The sequence below is a fragment of the Perca flavescens genome, chromosome 13, assembly GCF_004354835.1.
Source record: "Perca flavescens isolate YP-PL-M2 chromosome 13, PFLA_1.0, whole genome shotgun sequence".
NCBI classification, from domain to species: domain Eukaryota; kingdom Metazoa; phylum Chordata; class Actinopteri; order Perciformes; family Percidae; genus Perca; species Perca flavescens.
Window position 1 is genome coordinate 21,368,832 of NC_041343.1, and position 16,137 is coordinate 21,384,968.

The window sequence follows — 16,137 nt, forward strand, 5'->3', positions numbered from 1 at the left end:
TGTCTGGATAGCTATGGGATCAATTAGCAACAATGATCAAATGTTTACATTTAGTGTTTCTCACCAAAATGCATTATGTGTATCCTTTAGGTCCAACAAACCTATTGAACACATTTCCTTCCTAGTAAAGGGAATTTATATATGGCTGTATTTGAAATCTTCCACTACATACTACAATACTGTCTATGTCGGTAGTATGTAGTATGAAACTTTTAAATCAATTTTTTTTTTTTTTGCAGGATGCTAGGCCGGGCTTAGCCAGATTTGGCTTTTGTTTGCATACTGCATACCACATGCTACATTTTGGCCAAATCAGTACTTACTGTTTGTATAGTAGGCAGTTTTGAATACAGCGTTCGCTAGCTTGCTCTCTTCTTCTTCCCTGCTTTTGTTGGCGCATTGCTATGCTTATTTGCATGTTTATACCACCACCTGTCAATCAGCTGAACAGCAGGAAACAGGTGGCAGGTGTATCGCGTCTCCCGTGTACGATACAAAGAAATCGGGTACCCACCTTTAAAAGCACTATTGCTAGAGGTCAAACACACCACTGGGTACCTTGAAACTAAGGCTCCATCTTTGGATATGTTTGACCTCACAGCAGCTCTCATCCTCTTATTCTTTAGACTACCAGTAACCCAGCTACAGTTTGACCTTGTGTGAATCTGAGTGATCATGAAAATGCTAAATTCCTCTAAAACTGAGCAATCTTGCTCTGAGTGTGTCTAATCCCTTTTGATAATATCACTGCACGTGTGTTATAATGAATTACATCACTAAATGGTTCCAGTAGTCAAAAGAGACAAACACTTTAGCAACTTGAGTGTGATTTTATGAATGAATGGGTGACATTCAGGTTTGCACTGCTGGTTGGTTGAAGAGAGGAGCCGAGAAAATCTCAACGTACAGTATGATTCACCACAACAAAGTGTTAGGGAGGGGGTGGTGATGTCATTGGTGGTGGTGGGGGAGTCATCTGTGAGTCAGAGAGGAAAAAGAAGAGGTGGAGATGGAGGAGGAAGAGGATAAGGAAGAGAGGTGGGGGGAAAAAAGGAGCACATGGGGAGGGTACCTGCTGTGTGTGACCCATGGTAACAGGCAATGCTGGCCTATGGATGACTCACCACTGCTTTACCAACCTCACACAAACACAAACACACACACACACACACACACACACACACACACACGCACGCACGCACGCACGCACACACATACGCACACACACAATATACAGGGATGCTCACGCCATTCGCCACGACACACATACATGTAAAATTACGTCATAGCCTGTTTCGTGGCATTAGAAGCATGTAGAAAGCACATGCGTATAGACGCACACACTAATACGCACACACATACGCCACATGAAGTGCAAGGGAGAGAAGGGGAGGGTCAGGATGACTCACACATCAATGATAACACCCCTCCCCCTGCCCCAATCCCACACACACACACACACACACACACACACATGCAGAAGAAGAAGAAGAAGAAGAAGAAGGACATATCATTTGGATGCAACCCACATCCTCCCCACATCCTGGGGAACCTCCCATCTGAAACTCAGACTGACAGCAGGAGGCTCCGGCTGACTGCAGTTTGTCTAAGGTGATGGGAATTCTCTGGCAGGATAGTCTGACTTTAAAATAATTAAAGGATAAAGTCCAAAAGTTTGCAATAGTATGTCTGTACCACTCTCAAGGTTTCTACTGTCAGCGCTCATCTATTAATATCAATTTATTTTCGTCTAAATCAATTTCAATATTTTGGATAATATATCTGTATACATGAGGAGCTTAGTGGAGATGATCATCACAAGTTCTGTTTTTTTTTGCTAGTATATCTAAGACCACATTTCCCAGAAACCCCCTCCTGTTAACAGAATGTATTTTTGTCTTACCAAGGAGAATAAACATGTAACAAGTGATTTTTCCACCGGCCTTTCACTATCACCATCTGCTGTTCTGAGAAACTTCTGACAGCTGTAGCTCCATTTGTACTGAACAGTGCCCTCTGGAACTCCTATTAGCACTACATGCTGGTGCTGTATATGATTGTGTACTGTAGTATAGTATACTGTATTGCTTCTCTTGCAGTTATGCTAACGCAGACGTGTCTGTGCTTTGGTTTTTATGTGTTTCATGTTCTGTTTTTGTGCCCGTGCTGCAAATCAATCTCCTTTACCTGACTTGTTTGGTAAAGCAATCTTAGCACACATCTGAACTAGAGTCACCTAATCTGAAATGTTATTATTAATTTATTTTAAAATGCAAATTGGTGTCTCTAATTGAATGTATCCCATGTGTCCCATGTGTAGAACAATTATTGTGCTGTTAAGCAACGTTAGTGGAAAAAATTTAACATTAAATGTATTGCTCTCAAGCCCAATCAATAGTGGTAGTTGTAAAAAATAAAAGGGGTGAGAAAGGGATCATCATATGATTCTTATTCTTATTTCTTGCCAAAAGTCATATCACTTTTCAACTATTGTAAACTCAAATACAGTTTGCACAAAAAGTCTGTGTAACAGAAGCCAGAAAAGTAAAGCACGTCTCTTTGGAAAGATGGCTCACTCCCCGGCTCTCCGTAAATCAAAAAGTCGTCTCTTATCTTTTGATAGCTAAAACATGCAAGTAGTGCAGGCACTTGGCTAGCACACATAATTCCCATTAATTACGCCAAGAAATACTTCCGTCTCAGTAAATCGAGGGCAGCTGACAAGACACAGACAGCTCTTGGCACAATGGAGTTATTTTATGAATGACATCTGGATAAGGAGAACACCTGGACTGGGTGACCCTGCTGGAGCAGAGGAGGAATGACGTTACAGAGGGATTCAAGTGGACTGAGGCTGAATCTGTGTAAGATGTGGATGATGAGGAATTTTGTTTTTTGTGTGCTTTGCCAGAATTTACTGCTGAAACACTGTCAGCGATTAAACCCATCTGCACCTGGTAAAATTGAGCTTGTTTATCCCAGGTCATCTGGTGATGTGGCGGTTCAGTGGGCCGCTGTTCATATGACCTTTGCCCTGTTTTTCTTTTTCTCTCTCCTGACTTTACAGGCTATTTATGCTAAGTAAATAAAGATCTTAAAATACTCAAGTAATACGTTTTCTAAAGTTGAGACGGATTAAAGTTCACATTTTCAGCCCAGGAGCTACTGAACATCTGTAATTTCTGACCAACAGCTGTTTTTGTTTTCCCAAAGTTCACAGAGCAAAAGAAGAAATTACTTAAGGAAATCAGATTTTTTTGAAAGTAGCAGTGGTGCAGCAACTCAGAAGTAAACAACAGAAAAAAACTAGTTTATAGGAAAGAGAAAGATTTGTTTAAAAAGTCAACCAACATTCAACAGTTCCCTTTCAGTATGCAGTCCAATTCCAATTTCCTGTCATCAAATCACACTTACAACACTAATACTCTAAAAAAGTATGGACCACATGGCATGAGTTTACAATAAATATTTTCAGTTACAGCACAGTATCCACCATAAGGCTAAGTACACCTTTGGACTGGATTTATGCAAGCGTGAAAATCTGGTTTGCTTGATTTCTGTGCTCTGCTGTTGGGAATACTTTAATCACGTGGTGTAAAATAATAATTTTTAGTGAATTGGGAGTGACATTTCCCCCTCTGTACCCAGTTACAGATAACATGAATGGAGTTAATGTCATGTCAGCTGAGCACCACTAGAGGCCAATATCCAACCATGATGATGTGACACTGTGACAGTAACAGTTCCCAGTGAAATCAAAGACTGGTTCAGTTGGTGCGACAGGTCTTCCAGGTGGGGTGACCTTCACTTCCTGTTCCAACTGCAAGGAAAAACACTGCTGACATGTATAATTAGCCACCAGCAGTAAATCATCTTGACTCCCACACACACACACACACACACACACACACACACACACACACACACACACACACACAAGTCTCCTGTGTGTTAAATTTAGCATGGCTAGAAGTATGTCTCATGTTAGTGAACAGCTTCCTCTCTGTGGCTGAGGACTGTTGGATCTCCACCTTTTTTTAGCCTCTACACACCGGCCAGGCGTCCACACTATAAAATACTTAACATGGAAGATTGTAGGTTTATTTAGGTCAAGTAAGGTCATCAGCGTGAGGTTGAGTTCAAATTAAACTTGATCAAGTCTTAAACAATGTATCATCCACTGACAGAATATATTTCTCAAATGTCTTGATATATATTGATATATATATAATTTAGGTATTTTGGAGTGAAAAAATCATTTGAAAATCGCAGTCTTATTGATCCCGAGAGGCTTCCCTTTGTCAATCTTGTGATTTTATTTTATTTTTTAATGCTTTGCTTTAAAATGTTAACTTCTTAAGCAGCCCAGAAAGCAACAGGATGGAACTAGACTGACATTTTGTAAATGTTTTAATAAAATCCAACAGTGACAGAAATAGCTCCTTCTTTTACTTAATATCAATAAACTTATCTTTAAAGAGTCCTCTTATGTCCATATATATCATAGAGAGTTATGATTTCAAGTTTTTGTGGTGAGGCAGCTTAGAGGAAGTGGCATCCTGCAACCAGAATAACTAAAAAGTTGTGATGTTTATTTACCGGACACTTATCATTTGATTAAAAAGCTCAACACATAAAATGTATTTTTTTTTTCCGTTTAATTTCAAACATTTTCCAATGCAGGTATTTCAAATTCTTCTAAAAAATAATCATTTGGCTTAATGAGGGCAAACATAAAAATAATGACTCTTTAACAATTCATTGTTACGTCAAAAAAACAATCTCTGCTCTGTATTAATATATTCCTTAGTTTTCCCAGGGCAGGGTTTCTAAATCACATCTGGCAATACAATAATTCTTTCCTCCATTGGAAACCATCGGGGTGTTAGTCACTAAGGGCGTGGGAATCATTTATTTACCCAAAACCGTCTCATTGCGCATCTGAATCCAGTGACAGACTATCAGCCTATGGACCTTTTTCTTAACAGACATTTTTGACTTGTCATAGTAGGAAAAGCACAGCTGAAATTGATAACCTTAATAATAGCTCAATTCCTTCAAGTGTCGCAGTAAACTGTTTCAGTGAGTCAGCATGCACAATACCAGGGCCTCTCCTAAGTGGAATGCAGCCATCATTAATTTTGAATACACATGGGCTTTTCCTACTATGACATGTCAACATGTCTGCCGTGAAAAAGGTCTATTCCATCCCTATCGCCGTGTCCTTGAGCAGGGCAGCCTGCCTAAGAAGCTCTAATGGACATCCCTGCAGCTTTACCTCTGCTAACATACATGCAGTGTATATACAGTATCTATCTATCTATCTATCTATCTATCTATCTATCTATCTATCTATGGAAACAACACTACTGATTACAGTGCGTGTAAGCAAGGACTAAATACATGAGGAAAAAATGCTCAATGGGAAACTCGGCCCCTGCTCTTTCATACATGTGGTCCTCAACCTTTTTAGCCCAAACCCCAAAAAGCTAATTATTTTTGCCTTTTCAGTCTTGTATTGCCTGAATTATACACTACTTCACAAGGGACAAAAAGCATTGGTCAGAAGGTTTAAATGCACATTAAAATGGTACAGGAAATATATTATTTCACACTGCATAAATCAACCCATAAACCCAAAATTACACACTGGTCCCTGGGCTGAGAACCATCTCTCTATACAAAGGACTTCATCTGATAGAAGAGTGGTGAAAAATAACACAAACCAGACTGCCCCCTGGTGGCTAATAGTTCATGCTGTTGTTACCAACAGATAGTAAAACAGTGACTAAGGCATTCATTTATACATCACAAACTTCTTAAGTGCAAATAGCACTTGACAGTTCACCACTAACAACTGAAGGGTTTTATACTGATGGAGAGTCTCAGAATTCACTATTTTACACCAAGAGGGGACAATAAATGTATTGTCCAAATCACATTAAGCAGAGGAAAAAAAAAAAAAAAAAAAAAAAAAAAAGTTCTTTTCTCCCTTTTGGATTGGGTAAAGCCAAAAATTATGTATAAAGAGGCAGGAGGGGGGGTATGATGGAAATTGATGGATTGTGAGCTCAGTAGATGAAGAGGACTCGGGTGCGGGGCAGGGTGGAGAAGGTGTCAGCCATATTGCGGATTCTGGCGTAGTTGATGAATCCTCGAAGGAAGAGCAAAAAGCCTGAAGAGCAAAAAAAATAAAAAGGGACAGTGAGACACAACTAAAAGTGCCGTACGGATGGGTGATCATTTAGAGTGACTTTTAACATATACATAGTTATTTAATCAATTGTTAAATCTAAATACTAGTTATGAAAATAAGAATTTACTGTTTACACTTTGCACCTCTATGCGCTGTAGTCAATAACAGGATAATTAAGGGTTAACTACCCTGCTGTAACTATTCTGTACCATATATGACACCTCTACACTGCTGCAATGGAGCTGCAGAGGGCAGAAATGTGTCAGCAAGACAAAACCATTTGATTCCCTATTTGAATCATTTGAGGTTAGAGGCTGGTTACTTACCCAACACCAGGAACACCCACCACAGCCAGTACTGTCCATCAAAGTAACCAGGGAAGTATGTGGAGAACTAGAAACCCAACAGAACGACAGAAATGACTGGTTTGAATAAATATGGTCTGCAATGGTTTCACTCAAATGATCCCTGCATTTTAAAAGTGAATACAGAAAGCAGCGCACTTCTCAAGAGGTCTTTGAGGAAATAGTGCAACGAGCCAACCACAACAGAAACAACCTAAAAATACCAGAGTGGTGTTTGGAGCTTTTGAGTTGTGTGTTGTTTGTGTGTGTACCCGGACTATGAGGATCCATTTGATGAGGGAAAGGCCAAAGCCCGAGATGGCCCCGTAGCGGCCGGCTGCTGAGGTGGTCAGACAGAAAGACAAGAAGAAACCGATCCAGTTGAACAGAAAAGCCACTGGATAGAGAGGGGAGGAGGTGAGGTGGGGGGGGGGGGGGGGGGGGGGGGGGGGGGGGGTGTTAGACATGTCATCAAAAAACAAACAGAAAACTATGAAAAGACAGCAAATTCACTTATGTGTATCTTAAATATGAGAAGATGTCATTTATTTTAGCCTCAATGAAGATAAAAGATGACGGCTGAAGAGAAACGAGTAGGTTGGGTAACTAACTGAAAAAAGTGAGCATGAAGATGCCATCATTTCCTATCCTCAGCTGATCAGCATCTTCAAAGTCATCTCTGGCCACAAAGTCTTCATCCTGTGACAGAAGAAGAAGAAGAGCAAAAAGAGAAAAGAGTAGGTTATTTAAGCACCCAAACTATTTCCCCACAGCCAGGCAGTAGCAGAGCTTTCCAGGGCTTTACTTTACTTACATGAAACTATTTAAAGTCTACAAATCAATCAATTTGATGCTGTGAAGTGTGTTTTATTTTGACCAATTCACAATTGCGTATTTCAAATTCTACAAGTACAATGTAGTGACTGAGATCAGAGTGAACTGTGATGAAGCACGGGCAAGCACCTGCAGGTGGAAACCAAGCTTTGCTCACAACAGAGAGTAAATACAACACAAGCAACCAACAGAACAAGGGAACCATCACAACAACACAGCAAGCCCATTTAATTACTATCATTGTCACTTTATCTAAAAGGTCTGGAGTCAGTTAAATGCAATGTAGGGCATCAGGAGGACCAGTAGATCTTGTATAACCATCAACTAGGGTTGGGTACCGAAACGCGGTGCCAATAGGGCACAGGTTCCGACGTAAACGGTAGTAAGAAGACCGAATAAGAACGAAAATTTCAGTGCCTCATTTCGGAGCCTGACTTTTATTTTCAGAAGCATCGCTGCGCGGGACGCTACGTTACCGTTAGCTAGTAGCTGGATTAAACACAATGGTTAAAATGCTGAAAGCTTACGTTAAGTGGTGTAAAGTGTGACTGTATTTCCCTGAAGAGGATTCCAACAGCGGACGTTAACAGTCTGACTGCAGCTGCCGTTGTCGGAAAAACACAGACGGTGCATTTACTTGAAACTCGCCAGCCTTGTGGTGCATTCAAACTTATTGGAAAATACACTTTTCCGATCGGGTGCTTGTTTTTGTCGTTTACCAGCAATTTACTGGTGAAATAAGTCCTTGTTATAAGTTATTGTTATTACATTATTAATCAATCATTTAATTTTGACCATATGGCCTTAACAATAAACAAGCCATTCTTTAATGTCGCTGTTATGGAAGTTTCCTTTGCAGCAGGGGGAAGAGTTTTCAGAGTTTAGTAAATTGAAACAAATAAGACAGACTGAGACTAAAACCAAGTTGGGTTTTTGTATTTTATTAAAAACATATATATATATATTTGCAAATAGGATCAACATGATTTCACAAAAGGCCGCAGCCCAGTGTGGAGTCAGTTTCTCAAATGAGTGAACAAGAACACTAGGCTTATATGCATCTTCAGAGTGACTGCACACACGCACTTAGATTATTATAACGCTACAATTTTGACAGGCAATCTGATACACGTGAAGACAATTAGAGAAATACAAGAGACATCTTGGAGTCATCTCACCTCCTCCTCCCTGTATGACTTTCACATACATCTTAACTGGCATGGGGAAACATGAGATAGTTTTGGGGTGACCTTGTACCTTTATCGGTTCAGGCAAACAGAGCTCACAAAATGTTCCAGACTGGATGTCTCACAAAGTTAGAATCAAAATCTACATGTGGAAAATGAGATAAACTCTTTCAGATTTTTGTGAGAGAAGTAAAGTATGAATTAAATATAAAAATATAAGGAATTGTGCTTAAATGTAATTTTCCCATTACATCGCCAACTGTCGTTTTGTGCTCCTTTTTTATATTTTATACATTATAAAATATAAAGGCACCGGTACCGTTTGAAAAGTATCGATTTAGCACCGTTATTGAAAAGAAAAAAAAAACAATACCCAACCCTACTATCAACTAAGCACTAGCTAGCATTCTATTTACACACAGAGACATACAAGAAAAAGGTGGGGTACTGAGTACATAAACACTGTAGGTACATCTGCGTTCTCACACACCAAATACACTTCCTCTCATCATACACTCTCCTCCCAGTTACCTCCAGTGAACTTCGAATTACATCGCCAAAAGTCTCCAGACGTTCCCTGTGCTGAGGCTGCTGCTGAGCGCAAGGCAGTGTGTGGCAGAGAAACACAACACCAGCAAATTAATCAAACAGGGTGGCCCCACATGCAGTAAGGTGCAAAGCTTCACAGTGACCCCTAGTGGGCAGAGCTATCATTTTCCACTTAATAGATATTTTTAACAGAAACCGTAGTTTTTAAAAAGGCGTGTTGGACAGTTTCTGACTGAGAGATGGCTTCCACGTAAAAAGCTTGCACATGGGAGGTAAGATTGCTGGTGTCCTTTTCAAACATTGAATGCAAGTTAATGGCATCCTGTAGATAGAAGATTAAGTGCTTTGCCCTTTGTAAATAAAAAGGACAACTATACATTAGGGCTGCTGGAACGAATTCCGAAAGTCGAATATGATTCAAATAGAAAAAAATTCAATACTATTCCAATGCTGAAATTACTACTCAAATGTGAATTTTTTTATAAATAGGTTGGCTAACGTTAGCTTATCTCCCTCTTCTCATGTCACGTCTGATGAACAATAAGTTACGGGAGTGAGAAACACAAGGCATTGTGAGCTAACGTTATGTACCGACTAACGATCGTACAGGGGGGAGCGACAGGCTGTGGCTCAAAATCGGAAGAAGGATGGGAAATATTTTTAACATGACTTTAAAGTCGACATCCATCGAGCCAAAATGCTTACGTTATCAACAGTTAGCTCGTTCTGGTTTCCTAACTGCGTCGTGAGTTATAGGAGCTAAACTTGGAGCTTCATGGAGACAGCTAAAGTTTATGTTAGCTGCCCTACAGCGGTCAGAGTTAACTTTGACTTCATATATTACCTTCTAACAACTGTATTAACAGTAACATGACAATCTGCAAAAAAACTGTTGCTTTTAAATCACTTAAATAGTAGTGACAGTACCGTTTGGCTAAGTTATAAATGCCGTTAGCATCTTGGCTAACACTACTGTTACTTAGTTTATGACAAATCGTTTTGGCTGTGCTTTCTAATATGATGTCATTGTGCTAACCGAGCAATGTTAGCCTTTACAACAGAGATGCATCAATACACTTGTTAGATAATGTTTCATTACAGAGTTCTCTGTTTATTTGCGTTTGTCGTTGTGGAAAATAATGTAAACAGAGAGCAGCGTGCCAGAAATGCAATGTGCCATGACGTAGGCCAGGCTGATATTGGAAGTCCCTCTAGTGGACAGAATGTGTAACAACAACCACATGCTTATAGTGTCATTGATAATGCATAAGCCTGAGTAGTGTAGTATGTATTTATATCAGGCTGCATTTGAGAATTAAATATTTGAATATTATTTGAATATTTAAAAAAATTACAAATGAAATTCAAATGGTATTATAAAGGAAGATTGACAGCTCATTAACTGGAAAGAAAAAGGTTTCCACACAAATGTTTTGTATTTATAAAAGAACACGGATATCTCCCTAAGCAAAATTGCCATTAACAATTTTAACATTGTTATCAGTAATGTAAGGTTTTTAGTAATATGTAGTTGGAAACTTCAAAAACACCCACAGCTTGAAACCAACTTAAACTGCAAATTTCAACCTTACCCACTGTGAGGTAACTCATTTGACAGAGATTTTACTAACCTTAGCTACATCACAGGTTAAATACCTGTACAAATATGTAATGGTGCATCAGTACAGAAAATGTTTCAGTCTGAATCTTCCTACATGTTTTAAATGCTGCACCGATTTACCCCGATTTTGGAAGAACAAACCCAAGTGCAAAGTGCACAGAGGGAAGTTCAGGGGCCTGGGAGGTTGAGGGATTAACAACAGAACAAGGGCTAGCACATGTGAGAGCACTTGTGAGGGATAGACAGTGGTCATTATGTACAAAAAAAATATGATAATTTATGTTTTTTTTTATTTTTATGAATCTTTTATTGTTCAAACCAGCAACATGTTGAAAGCAGTTCATGTAGGAACGACTAATAGATAAAATCAGATCTGAAGATAAAAAAACAACTTTCCATTGCAGGGTGCCTTGCAGTCAAGACAGGAAGTGTGTGTGTGTGTGTGTGTGTGTGTGTGTGTGTGTGTGTGTGTGTGTGTGTGTGTGTGTGTGTGTGTGTGTGTGTATAAAGGTGAGATACTCACTCTTCCAGTTACCAGAGGAACAGTAGTCTCAGCCTTGGTTCTTTCTGCTTCATCATAGGAAGGTAGCGTAGTCGCTACGTTGTATGATGGAGGCTTGGGGTAAGCCCCGTCTTCCTTGTAGTCAAAGTAGGCTGAAGAAGAAACAGCACAGTTCGAAAAACAAAGGCAGAAATTTTACTTATACAAAGTTGTATTTCGTATTGGCAGACAGCAGACTGGTAACTGCATCACACATTTGCTGTCACGTCCAAAAGCCACCATTTAACATGCTTTGTTGTTCTTGTGCTTGGTCACAGGCTCAAGACTTGGAGGGGATCTCTGAACAAGTATTTCCTCCTTCTCATCCACCATGGATAGCAAACTGACTTTTTAGATTAAAAAAGTGCTTCTTATGCAAACAAGACAACTCTCTACTGTGTGAGATTTTACTCAAATTTTTGCAAATCTTTGACTACCCTATAGTGGTAATATACCTGGGAAGTATGGTAAATGAAAACCCCTGATGCTCTGTAAGATGTTAAACATGTAGGAGTCAACTAAAACTAACTAATAAGCCTTCTAAAAGGAACCACGTTCATTTCAGGAGTTGCATTTCCCCAGTTAAACCTTTATTCATATATCAATAATTTAAGCTTATCAACTTTACTTCTTTTTTTTTTTTTTTTTTCTTTAAATAGTGCAGTTATTTATTATTCACTGGCTCAAGAAATCTTACAGGGCTAGGTTTCCTCTGGTTCTCCATTGTGCAGACCAACACAAATATGACTCCCCAATGTGCCACCATTGCAAATGACCTAAAACATCTGGATGAGTCACAGTCTTACCGGCACTGTCCACTGCAATGCTGCTGTATGGGGGTGGAGCATCAGCTGCTACCTGTGGGCTCTCTTGTGGGTCCTCCTCATTGGGAAGCTGTGTGGGGGGGTGGGGAGAACCACATCCTGGTTTATTTAGGGCTACAATACATGTGTCAGCAATGGCTGCTCTCCATTTGAAACAGATGCTTTTAGGTAAAGAAGCTTCACACTGCCTGTGAAGTAATCAATTATTATTTTAACACCCTGGCCTACTTAAAAGAACTCACAATCTAAGCTTCAATAAAATGACAAAAGAATAGAAACCGGGCCTACATATTCAAGCACACATTATCAAGAAGAAATGAGCACCAACCACATGTTTCTCATTTCTCCTTATTTCTTTCGGTCACGTTAAAAGTTAGGAAACATGTGACTGGCCAGACTCAGCCACTCCACTCATGATTCAGCTAAACAAGATTTTTTTTTTTTTTAAGGCAAGCCCATATGATAAATTAACACTGAAGTCAGTTTCCGGGAGAGACCACTGAAGTGGTGCTGAATACCAAGTAGTAGATCTGCAACACTGGGTTAGCAGAGGTATAAATTACAGTTAACAACACCTTAGTTTTCCCTTTGGTGTGGATGTGACACTTTATTGTACAGGTCCCATAGAACTCAATCATTTCCTAGGAAAGGTGATATCCCACCATACATTTGTAGGATTACATTACAGGGAACATTGGAACTAGGGCTGGGCAATAAAACGATAACGATATGTCTCGCGATAGACACGTAATCAATATCAATAGAAAATGCGGTCGATAAAATGTTCGATAACTTGTTTTTCTTCATCAGAAGAAACCAGAGATTGTGAAGCAAGTTTGGTTGCCTGAACAAAGGCACTCGCTCTCTGGTAACCTAGCAACGTAGGGAGTGACACTCTAACAGCCAATCATGTAACAGTATCAAGTTTGGTTGCGCCACATCACTGTCTCGTGTTCTTCAATAACAGAACCGGCGTGGAGTGATAAGTGGAAAGTGAGTGCCACAGCGAGCGAGGAAATTGTTGATAAAACAAAAGTCAGTATGGCAGTTTTTGGGGATTTTATAAGTCTGACCGTAGACAGACCAATGTCGTCAGACCGTCGTCCCCCCCAACACTGGTACTACCACAAACTAGTTTTACCACCTTAGCCGCGCTCACACTTTGGAGCACAGCCGTATTCGACAGCAACGTCCAACAACATCTGCAGCTGCTACACCGCACAAGCAGCAGACCGCCATGGAGAGGTACTCTGCATCAGCGCCTTACTAAACGCTACAAAGAAATAACGGAGGCAGACATGTCTGTTCAGAAGCCAGGTTACCAACCTAGCACTAAACCTGCAGAGAATAGTTTCTCAGGTTTCTTATATTTAACATTTTGCACTATTTTATTACACTTTATGAAGCATTTCTTACTTATTCTTTAAGTTTGCACCTTAATGTTAAGAGATAATTGTTAAGTGTTCATTGTGATTTTAGACCTATGTTTACATTTTAATTATTTGAGTGTTTTCCATGGTTGTGTTGACATTCCTGCTTTATAACTGAGGGGATTATAATCAGAGGAAGGTTAAGTTTAAAATAAAAATGTTTAAATTTAATATATATTTTTCTCCTGGTCCTTATTTTAAATAGGTCATAAAAAATAGTAATAATTATCGATATCGACCGATATGAAACACTTATATCGCGATACAGTTTTCAGCTATATCGCCCAGCCCTAATTGGAACAGTGGTAACCTGTAACTGGCACATTTCTAAATAACTCATTCCAATTAACTCCAATTACTTTATAGCGTAACCAGTGAGTCTTTTAGTTAGTAAGATGAGCTGAACATGCAAAAATATGAAATGTGTCAACTGGCGTGCTTCAACATATATAGACGATTAATTACATCCTCCATGCAACTATTAAATGAATAATGAGTTAAATGGAGCCATTTTCAAGGTTATTAATTCCCTTGGAAAATAACCCCAAACTCAACTCAAGTAACTGTGTCACTCCTAACATTTTCTCGCAATGTTTCTCTACCAAATAAAATACATCATATACGATACTTACTACCTCACTGAGGTGCACTAAAATAGCTAACGTTAGGCCACAGAAAATCATTGATTTGTAACAGCAGTCTCTAATGCATCTGTACATTATTGATCACTGATCAACAACATGAGCAAACGTATAGCTAAGGACTAAAGTTATCTGCGCTACCAACCTTGCTAAGCAGGTTAGCGAGCGGAGTGGTTAAGCTAGCTAGCTAGTTAGATGACCAGCGAACACACCCACTTGCTGTAGGTCACGTGTTATGGTTATACATCTAAACATTACCATTAGCATATACAGAGAGTTGCCGAGAAGCGTTAAATTAAGTTAACGTTATCTACACTTCAATGGTAACTAACGTTAGTTAGCATACAATTAGTTAGCTAGCTAGCTAGCTGGCAAAGCTTTCCTGGCGTAACTCAACAAAATCAGAGACAACACGCACCAATTGAGTAACGTTAGCGTGAGCTTTAGCTAACTAAAAACCTAAAACGGAACCATTAGCTAGTATCGCATTGATTAAGCTAGCGTGTTGTTAACAGCGAGCTTCAATCGATGAAAATAACGAAATTAATCGCAACTGCATTGACCTAGCTAGCTAATTAACAACAACGACATCTTTGAATAGGAAACCGCCACTTTCAGGAAGGTGACACCACCGACACACCTGGGAGTGTCTGTCAGTCTGTCAGCGTCACGTTAACAGTAACGTTATACATCTGACGTTACCGCATGATGTTAAGTCTTTAATGTGTTAGCTAACGGTATTAGTAACCGATAGTGTTTTCATACCTGCTGATATCTGCCGCACGGTTCGGCCATTCCGATTTGAACGGCTGGGAATCAACAACAGAGAAAGAGACAACCAACGAAAATGATATAGCTAACAGTAACGTTACAAAATGCGAACTCAATCCTCGCCACAATGAAAAGCTGTTTTTCCCTCGACTGCTCGGTGCTTACACTAACGTTACTGTCAAGCTACAGTATTGGTTAGCTGCTAGCTAGCATAAAACACAAGGCTTCCGGTTACCTTTTTAAATTAAGTCCAGATTGAGAACTATTATTAGACAGGACATATATTGAGTTATATTTTGTTAAGTACAAGGTAGCTTCCATCAGTACTAATCTGTTTATTCGGTCAATCTTTCTTATGAAGAAACATCACATTTGTTAAAAAAAGAACATTTTCGTTGCTTTATTTTGAAACCAAAACTGGGCACTTTCTTCTTCGTTCTTGGTTACTTGACGTAGGTCTTGCTCGTCAATCGATTGACGTCATTGGCCACAACAAACCATCTATCGCCCCCATTTGGAACAAAGTGAAACAACCACGAATATCATTTAAAAGTTAGCGCAATGTGGAGATAGGTCTGGCAAGCGAGACAATAACGTTACTGACAGAATTATCTTGGAAAAGTCACTCATCATCAGTCGTGGAGGAAGTACTAAGACCTTTATACTTAAGTAGTAGTATGTAATAACTAACAGAGTGAAAAAAATAGCAATCCCTCTCCTCCCTTCCCCCTCCAATATAAAGTATAGGCCATAGCCTATGTCTTAATCTTGAGCTTTAAAGAAAAGTAGCAATATCATTGTGTAGAAGCACTTCTATTTCAAGTTAAAAGTCCTGCATTCAAAAATTTACTTAAGTAAAAATACAAAATTATTTAAATAGCTTACATTTCATGTAGCCTACCAAACATACACTCGCTTGTGTATTGATATTTTCCTCTGAATTGTAGTTGAGCAAAAGTAAAGTAGCAGAAAATGGAAGTACTCAAGTTTGTGTACCTCAAAAATGTTTTAATGAGTAGGTAACTCATGAACATCAGTAATTAGCATATTACTTATACTATATCGCTCACTTAATATACTGTTTAACACACTCAGAATAATAGGCATCATTGTGCAATAAAAACAAATGCAATTGGGTCTCGTAAGGTTTTATTGTATCTTTATCTTAAATAAAAAGACAACAACAATGCCTGTGACAC

General features: G+C 39.2%; 1 protein-coding gene across 1 annotated transcript; it reads right to left on the minus strand.

Annotated features, from left to right (window-relative positions):
- Nucleotides 1-4,571: 4,571 nt before the first annotated feature.
- ndfip1l (Nedd4 family interacting protein 1, like) lies at nucleotides 4,572-15,136 on the minus strand. The gene is made up of 7 exons (XM_028596253.1): nucleotides 14,933-15,136; nucleotides 12,079-12,166; nucleotides 11,255-11,385; nucleotides 7,152-7,239; nucleotides 6,813-6,937; nucleotides 6,523-6,589; nucleotides 4,572-6,175 (listed from the first exon to the last, which is right to left on the minus strand). Exons 1-7 carry the CDS (start codon nucleotides 14,960-14,962, stop codon nucleotides 6,072-6,074), a joined length of 633 nt encoding a protein of 210 aa, XP_028452054.1. The 5' UTR covers nucleotides 14,963-15,136; the 3' UTR covers nucleotides 4,572-6,071.
- Between the last annotated feature and the right edge of the window lie 1,001 nt (nucleotides 15,137-16,137).